This window comes from Chelonoidis abingdonii, chromosome 17 (assembly GCF_003597395.2).
Source record: "Chelonoidis abingdonii isolate Lonesome George chromosome 17, CheloAbing_2.0, whole genome shotgun sequence".
NCBI classification, from domain to species: domain Eukaryota; kingdom Metazoa; phylum Chordata; order Testudines; family Testudinidae; genus Chelonoidis; species Chelonoidis abingdonii.
Genome location: NC_133785.1, coordinates 25630600 through 25639759, shown reverse-complemented (window position 1 = coordinate 25639759; position 9160 = coordinate 25630600). Strand labels below are relative to the sequence as shown.

The window sequence follows — 9160 nt, the reverse complement described above, 5'->3', positions numbered from 1 at the left end:
GCGCGCGAGTATATCTAGATCTTGATGCTACGCAGTGCACACCTCTGCGTCTCCAATCCCCCCGGCATGCCACAGAATAGCTGATCTGTAGCGGCCAGAAGGGGAAGGGGTTGATCATTTGGCCACCGGTGGGCAAGAGGCACTGGTGGTAGCAGGGAGCTGATTGCCAGTGGGTGCTAAACACCCACTAATTTTTTTCTATGGGTGCTCCAGGGCTGGAGCACCCATGGAGTTGAGGCCTTTGGTCTGACCATATCTTGGAGTCCCCTGCAAACCCAGCAACCAGTGTGTCATGGCTGACTGTCTGCAAAAGAGAGGACTAAGACTAGATAGTAGGGAAACTGCCTGAAACTCAACTGTATCAGCAAAGCGGTGCTGAGAAGCTTGGCCTGCACTTCACTAGACTTAAACTAGTCCCCAAATTTCAAGAATTAATTCTGATGCTAATTTTACCATTTAGGGATCTGTGATATCTTGATATAAGCTCCCTCATGCCAATGTTTCTGGTGTGAATGAACTAACAGTATGACTCTGCTTTTATTCGGGCCTCTTCCCTGTTGAGGCATATGTTACATCTGGGCATCCAGTGCAATATGTGGGATGAAAGTGAATTACTGTCTCTGCGTTGTGTTTGCGTAGTGTTTTACATGCACATGTTTATAGCTGTTAATTATTTCTAGGTTTTAATAGGAGACGTGGAAGATGCTATTTGTCTCCATGCCTTCTATTATGCCATATGGAAACGATATGGAGCTCTTCCAGAGAGGTACAACTGGCAGTTACAGGCACCAGATGTCCTCTTCTATCCGCTGAGGCCAGAGTTGGTGGAATCTACCTATCTTCTTTACCAGGTATTTCTCATTCTTTGAGAATATGGCCTATATATGTGTTGTGGTTTCAGAATGCACCTCTGCTTTTTCTATTATGTACTTGGTCATGGTCAGGCAGCAAATCTCATGCCAGCCCATCAAAAATATTTTTTATATAGAAAGTCTCCCTAGCGAGCTGTGTGTTAGACATGTAAAACAGTATGTGCTGCTTGCTTTGAAAAGACACTATACTATAAGTCAAAATGGCTTCTTTCGGATGTCGTACGTAGCAGATCCTTGAACAAATACTTGTATGGCAGAATTAATATTTAAACTTGGTGTGGCAGCTGTTACAGTGGAAACAGGATCTGTGCAGAGGCATGTAACCACCTCTCCTCTCAGGTTCACCCTGTCACAGTTTCTGATTTAGTCCAAAGGCAACCATAATACTACTTTAAACCATCAGCATCTCTCTGCCAGAAAACCAACAAAGATTCCTGCATATGTTCTCTTCCCCCAACAGGACCTTTCCAATGGGACAAGCCTGAGGAAACAGTGGGGGCACTGAATAGTCTGTCTAAAAATGGCTATCTTGAGAATGTGCTCCACTAAACTCCTTTACAGCACCAGTAAACCCCAACCATAATAAATACCAGCTTGACAATATTTTGAATTCCTAACTTTTTTTTTTCCTTTCTTTTCTTTGTCTACCCAGGCCACAAAGAATCCTTTTTACCTTCATGTAGGCATGGATATTCTTCAGAGTCTGGAAAAATATACAAAAGTCAAGTCAGTTTTCAAAGTCCTTACCCTTCTGTCTACTGTCAATGTGTATTTGTTTAAAGACGCTAAATGATCTGAAAATGTAAAGAGGTGATCAATATTTTTTCAGAAAGATGACAAAGTATTTAAAAGTTACGTTTAATAATAAATTCTGGGGGGTTCTTATTTGAGTCAGCATATACATGTGATGTAACTGGCTTGTCTTCAGGTAGAAATCTGCATCTTCAACTGGGAAGAAATATTCAGAGGGTTTTTTGAATGACTTCTAAAATTATTTATTTTTTTTAAACAAAAGATCCTTCCAATAATGTCTTTTTGTCTTGATACTATTTTTCCAGAGAATTGGGTCAGTTTTTGGCAAAAGGGAGGAAACTGACTTGCTTAAGTTCTCTTAAGAGGAATATTCTTAACTCAAAGACCAATCGCTAGTTTAAGTTTGGACTTAATCAAAATTTAGGGGTTCTCTGATCTAACATTTTGGTTTGAGACTACCTCTTTATCAAAACAAAAGTTACTCTTAAATGGTGCCATTGATGTTAGAGTATGGGCTTGGTACCTATTTTACTAATGTTATTGCAGGACTCGTACAGGAAACTTCACGTAATATGTTTTTAGACCTATCTGCTAAAATACAGTGAATCCAAATAAAACACTGTGAAATGTAGCTTCTCTTGTTGCAAAATGACCCTAGATTATCTTTCACTTGCACATTTTTAGGCACAGAATTTGTTTTTACTACTTTTAAAAAGTCATCCAATCACCAAATAGTTGTTCAAGACTTGTGAAATATAACTGCAGCTAGCCTACTAGGCTGGATGACAACTATCTTTATGTATTCCTAATGATACCCCAAATTGTGGCTATAAGGAAGACCAAGAGACTGTTGGCAGCCCTCCTCAGCTTACCAGAGAAGTTGTTAAGGCATAGATCAGGACTCTATGGCCATTCTCTGACCAATCTGGATTCTTGCTACAAGTATATTGCACTGGTTATCCCAGTACATTTGTTTTAGGGTAGTACTGTATAACAAAATTTGTGGCTTACTTCACAAATAACAGTAGTGGTATAAGCATCTATCTTTTTAAAGTGTGAGATATCTCATCTTACTTCATCCTGGGTTTGGCATTTGCTGTGAATGGAGTTAGGAATGTATTTTGTTCTTAAATGTCAAATGGGATGGAAATAAATATAAACTAAATTTAATTTTAGATGTGGCTATGCTACGTTGCATCATGTCATAGAGAAGTCAAAAGAGGACCGGATGGAGAGCTTCTTTCTCAGTGAAACATGTAAATATTTGTATCTGGTATGTATTTACATCTATCACCATCACCAAAACACCTGGGAACTTTATATTACAAGGAAGAAGCTTTCTTGTAGGGACTGCAGGCAAGCAACAATAATAACCGTAGAAATGCAGGGCTGGAAGGGCCCTTAAGAGGTCATGAAACCAATTCCCCCTCCTCCATCCCTTGCTGAGGCAGGATTAAGTATTCCTGGACTAGTGGTCACCAACCGGTCGATTGTGATCTCCGGGAGTTCAGTGTGGCTGCTGCTAAGGCAGACTCCCTACTCTGGCCCCATGCTGCTCCCGGAAGTGACCAGCGAGGCCCCGGGGGCGGGGGTGAGAGGCATCCGGGAGAGCTGCGGGGGGTGGTGCTTGCAGAGAGGGGCAGTGAGCAGAGCCACTTGCCCCCCATCCCCCTCCCAGAAGCCACAGGGGTGCATTGCTCCCTTCTGGGAGCAGTGTGGGGCCAGGATAGGCAAGGAGCCTGCCTTAGCCTCGCTGCACCTGCCGTCGACCGGGAGCTGCTGGAAGTAAGTGCTGACCAGTAGGTGGCCACACCCCAGCCCTGATTTCCCCTCCCTCCTGCCCCCGAGTCAGCACCCCAAGCCCCCTCCTGATCCCCCTCCTGGAGCCTCCACTCCAACACTCTGCCCCAGCCCAGAGCCCCATCCTGCACCCAAACTTCCTCCTAGAGCTTGCATCCCTCACCCCCTCCTGCATCCCAATCTCTCACTCCAAGCTCAGCCCAGTGTCCCCTCCCACACTGCAAACCCCTTGACTCCAACCTAGAGCCCGCACCCCCTCCTAAACCTCCTACCCTAGCATGGTGAAAGTGGGGGCGGGGGGGGAGATGGATTGAGTGGGGCGGGGCTTTGGGGAAGTGGGGGGCACAGAGTAGATCCTGGGTTGCCCTTGAAATCAAAAAGTGATCTTGGTCATAAAAAGGTTGGAGACCACTGTCCTAGACCATCCCTGACATGTGCTTGCCTAACCTGCTCTAAAGACTGTCCCGTGACATAGATTGCACAGTGCTGTGGGGGAAGGGAAAGGCTGGCTGCTGTAATCATTCATGTTACAAACTTCTGAATTCCTCAGAAAAATCTTTAGTCTGCACACTTCATGAGCACATAAATTAATGCAAAATGAATGCTTAAAGTATTAAGCTGTCATACTGAGTAGTCATTTTCTAACTACCACCAATTTCTCTCTACTTTTAGAATTACAAACAACCCCCACCCTAAAATTGTAGTTTCCTTTTACTCTAATGGAAATGTGTGCCTCCAAACTCAAAAAATCTAACAAGATTGTTTGGTGTACTGACTTTCTTGGTGTCATGTTGAATTAGTGCGAATGCATTTGATGAATGTCCTGGTAACAGCCATGAGTTTCATTAGATGGATAGCATCATGTTTTATCTCTTTCCCTTGCCTCTTGTTTAGTTGTTTGATGAAGAGAATCCAGTGCACAAATCTGGAAATAAGTATATGTTTACTACTGAGGGGCACATTGTGTCTGTGGATGAACGTTTTCGTGACTCGCTATGGCAAGATACCTTCCCTGAAGAAGAGGAAAGGAATGCAGAAAAACTAAAGTCTAACGAATTAAAAGCCATGAACTCCAGTTCTAACGTAAGCAGTATATAAAGTGTCTCCAGCTGTGTAGTTGGAGAAAGGGGTGGTGGAATATTACGCCTTGACAGATCGGGGAGAGGAAAGCAACTTTGAAGTGGTAATTAATGAACTTTGTGCAGCAAACTTACATTCAGATATTTAAAAAATACTGAACATTTCAAGACTTCTGAAAATTAGAGTGAATGCCTATCTGAGGGGGTCTGGATGGCTTGGAATACAGGTAATAGCACAACCTGTCAGATCCTAGGTCCCTTCTCCAACTGTCCTCGCTTTCGTAGTAATTGAAAATAATTGTCACCTGATTGTTAGGGGATGTGCACAGAGTAAATTGGTGTCCTCCATTCATTCCTAGAGGTCAGCTCTGTGCATTGCCCAACCACCAGCTCAGACTTGGACTTCAAAGCCAGAAGGGACCATCCTGCTCATTTAGTCTGACCTTCTGCACATTGCAGGCCACAGAACCTCACCCACCCACTCATGTAATACACCCCCTAATCTCTGACTGAGTTACTGAAGTCCTCAAATCATGATTTAAAGATTTTTAGATGGTGGATTCTCTGTAACTTGCTCTAGTTCAAACTTCCAAGTGTCCTGTGCTGCTCCGTGCTGCAGCATGTGAAAAACTCCAAATACAAACCAAGAGAACACTACTTGTTGTGAAGTTTGCCTAAGACAGAATGTGCAGGGTACTAACCAGGGTTCGGAAGGGCAGGAGGGTGAGGATCCAAACACTACCAGGCGCAGCAGTACTTACTGCCACAAGTAATCAGCGAGACATATGGTGCTAAGCTTGACACATGGTAGTGTTCGTGGGATCAGTGTCTGCGATTGTAACACTGCAGTGCACAGAATGTACATGATTGATTATAAGAGTTTTTTGAATTTTATGATTTGTTGCTTTGTTCACAGTGCAATAGGGTTCCTGATGAGAGAAGATACTTGTTGCCACTGAAGAGTATTTACATGAGACAGATTGATCAGATGGTGGGTTTGATCTGAATTTGTTCTTCAGAGTAATGCTTCATAATATGCAAGGAGGAAAGTGGACTCTGATTCTGATACAACTATCTACAAATGAACACCTGCGATATGTCCTTACATACACTGAATCACTTAAATAGCCACTATGTTTCTTAAGGATTTAACTATAAACTGAGAAGGAGATCTTGATAGAGTTTAATCGTCTTTTAAAGTGAAATGTAGTAAAGCAATGAGAACTCTGAATACAATTTGAACAGAGTTCTGTCCTGATAAAATTTCATACAGCAAACTTTGTATTGCAAATGAAGGCTGGATAATCTTGGAAACTTTTTTTTTAATTTAAAAAAGCAATTGGCATGTGCCATGAAAATCATTTTGCTCCCTTTTTGTAGCTGTATTGTAAACAAAACTAAACTTTTTCCAAAGGAGCATCTAAATTGAAAATGTTTTGATGGAAAGGAAAGGGAATGTGCAATTTTATCACCAAATTTAATCATTTGGATTGTTCTGACTAGCAATAACAATGCTATTTGTTCCTCAGGTAGAAATATTTGTAGTGGGTTTTGGTTGAACCAGGTTTTTGTTTAGAATAACAGCTTTGAGAGGCAACTCCTAGTCACAAAAGAGAAGTTTCTCAGTACAGTCACAAGATGTTTAAAGCAGTGTTCTTAACATGAATTGCGTGTTCACAAAAGCATACTAGCTATAGAAACCAATAATTTAAGAACAAGGTGCCTTTGTAGGGGAAATGCACAAGCCTCTGAGCTGTTCATCTTGTATTGTATGTTCAAAATATTCTTTAGATTATTTCTGTCATGTATCTAATCTCTAATGCCTTTTGTAAAGAGATCTGGAAGAAGTATACAATTATATGACAATATGAAAACAAAGTAATTATATTGTTGGTAGTGCTTTTGGGTTTAGTGCCTTAAGCTTACCTTCCCTCATGAAAAAAATGGAGCGTTTCTTTGAGTCGGAATATATTTGTGTTAAATGGAGTCAGTTACTTTTGGAATGCCTTGGTCATACAATGTTGAGTCCCAAAGAAACTGAAGTTGGTAGTTTAAATACCGGAAGGATGTTGCCTATTATGCATATCCCAAAGAATGTTGGATTCTTTATCTTTTTTCTGTAAATTCAATCAAATATTGTACTGTACATGCTGATGAGTGTTGCCATGGTTGAGGAATTCATACAGAGCCCACAGCATGCTGAGATGCCGCTATCGAAAACGGTAGCAGTAGAGTGCATTCATCAACTTTCAGGAGGTACGCAGCATTTCACAGGTTGGGTCCATAGTGACTAGTAACGCAGTCTTGCCCTGTGAAAGTCCCTTTTGGGCCTCCGTGATGAACCGCCATGAGGTGGAGGGGAGGGTGGAAAACTGGCTGGTTGCCACCTGCCCCTCAGCTGTACCAAGTGCAGTTCAGGCATGCTTGAGGGTTACTGTTTGAAGACTTGAGAAGAAAGCAAATGAATTTGGGACAATTTGTCATGAAGGAGGGGAAAAATCCCTTCAGCTGAGACTGAAACACAAATTATTTTAAGGGTTACTACTTTTAGTGCTTCTCATCAGTTAAATCGATATTTTAAAATCTCTTTTAGACTACCGTTAAAGTGTATTCAGCTACCACATTGTTTCTTACTTTTAAACAGAGCTAAAACTTCAATAGGAATTTCAAAGTAACAGAGCCAAATGTGTGTGTATGTACAGATCATCTTAGTCTTCTGACAAAAGTCAAGTTCTTCATAAGCCATATGTTGCTTTCATAAAACATTTCTAACAAACGTGATGAAGTCCATGTATATGAGGCGCATGCTTAACTTAGTATACAGATGCATCTCAGGGACCTCCAACTAGACTTTTCTGTTCTTGCTAACAGATTTATCATGTATTCAAGAAACAAAATCTTGTCTTCCTATTTTTACCTAGTAACTTTTGAGAATGGGGGAGGAGAGGGTGACTTAGGACAGGGTAGCAGCTGTAAAGTTCCCAAAACATACTTGTATTAGGGTCTGGTGCCTTTCTGAATTTAGGTGCATCCTGAGCTACATAGTATTTTTTTCTTAATTATGGCTTTCAAAACTATTACTAGAATATTTCATAGTCACTTCAGTGCTTATTTTAAAGCAAAACATGCTTCTGAGGTGGTGTTACCAAAGATGTATTAGGGGAATGCAGGTGACACAGTCTTAACTGGGGATGCCAATCAGCCTCAGGTGCTAATTTAAGTGCAAAGGGTATATCTAAGAAGCCTATTCTGTCTACTGGGGAAGGCATAAAGCAAAAATATCTGGGCATTCCAAAATGCTGCTATCTGGGCCAGACCTCTTACTAGCAGGTGATTTGAAGTGAGAAACTTTAAAGTTAGTAATGTGAAGAGAAACCTTCATAGGGCCTCTAAAACTTGCAGCTTAACCATTTATTGTAAGCAATTAGTTCATGCCAACACATGTCCTGGTGACCTACTTCTGCTGACAGCAAAATGTCCCCGATCCTCAGCTAAGCCCTCTGAACACTTATTATATGCCCTGCTACTTACAGTAGTGTTTGTGCCTTCTGAAAAATTGAGCTGAAATGCAAGTTCCAGTTGGGGGTTAAGTAAAAGTATATGTTAAATTTGGGTAATTCTCAAAAGAACAGTTTGTTTAACCAGGCTGTACAGTTTTTATTTTTCCTCAAGTTTTTAATTTTAGGATTACACTTCTTTCATTTTTATGTGGACTGCCAAAATTAGACGGACATTCTTTAATTGCGGAATTGGTAGTGTGGGCAGAGGCAGTGCAGGTATCTCTGCTCTGTCCAGCTGGCGTGCCTCAGCCTTGTATTGGATTAATACATTACATCTAGTACAGAGAAGAGTTGGCTCTCCATGGCTGCTTCAGTGCAGATCACTAGCCATGATGCCAAATGGGGTGTAGTCACCTGTCTGCTAGGAACAGGGCTGATGTCACCAGTTTGCTTTTCATAATTACCTAATAGCCATCATCCCATAATAATAAACTTGGGTTACTATGGTACTGGATTTAATCTGGTGACCTGAAGGTGAAAGACACAATCTCCTCAAATGATCCAGTTTTTCCTTCTCCCTGCACTGCCCTTCATAAAGTATTTTTGAAATAAAACATTGCAAAACACAGGCCACATCTTATGTTTAGGGCACTAGTGTGAAAATCTATTTTTAATTAAGTATTAGAGCCAAGTTAAAAATACTGCTGGGATGACTTGCTGATATTTGTAATGTTGTACGTCTCAGTGTAATGTGCAATATAATTTTTCTAATTAAAATTGCATTGTATGTATATTTAATTGTTGTAAAATGTATTTAACTGGGGGAGGGGAAAGACTTGTAAAAGGACCAAATGTTCTTTTATATATGTCCTAAGAAATTTTGTCTAAATTGCTTAAAGTAAGATTTTACAAATTTGTATTAAAAGGCTATCTTTGACTTTTCTGGGTTTTTTTTCTTCTCTTTCTTTGAAGAGGGAAGGGGGATGTAAGAGGTTTTAACAGTGTAACTTTGGGAGTCCCATGGTGCAGTTTGCAGATTATACATCTTCATTTCTTTCATGGACTATGTAGTCTGCACATTTCACCCCTCCTCCCCGCTTACACCTTCCAAAAGTCTGGCTTAGTTGTTGGCTGAGAAGGCTGGACTACGTTATGA

The 9160-nt window shown here is 41.0% G+C and overlaps 1 protein-coding gene across 1 annotated transcript in view; it reads left to right on the top strand.

Moving 5' to 3' along the window:
* The window catches only part of EDEM1 (ER degradation enhancing alpha-mannosidase like protein 1), a 24610-nt gene extending 15669 nt beyond the window's left edge, over positions 1 to 8941 (top strand). Inside the window, 5 exon segments of the mRNA XM_032784196.2 lie at positions 681 to 851; positions 1525 to 1598; positions 2802 to 2898; positions 4320 to 4508; positions 5421 to 8941. Of these exon segments, the coding sequence (XP_032640087.2) occupies positions 681 to 851; positions 1525 to 1598; positions 2802 to 2898; positions 4320 to 4508; positions 5421 to 5510 (621 nt within the window). The 3' untranslated portion in view covers positions 5511 to 8941.
* Positions 8942 to 9160: the final 219 nt, after the last annotated feature.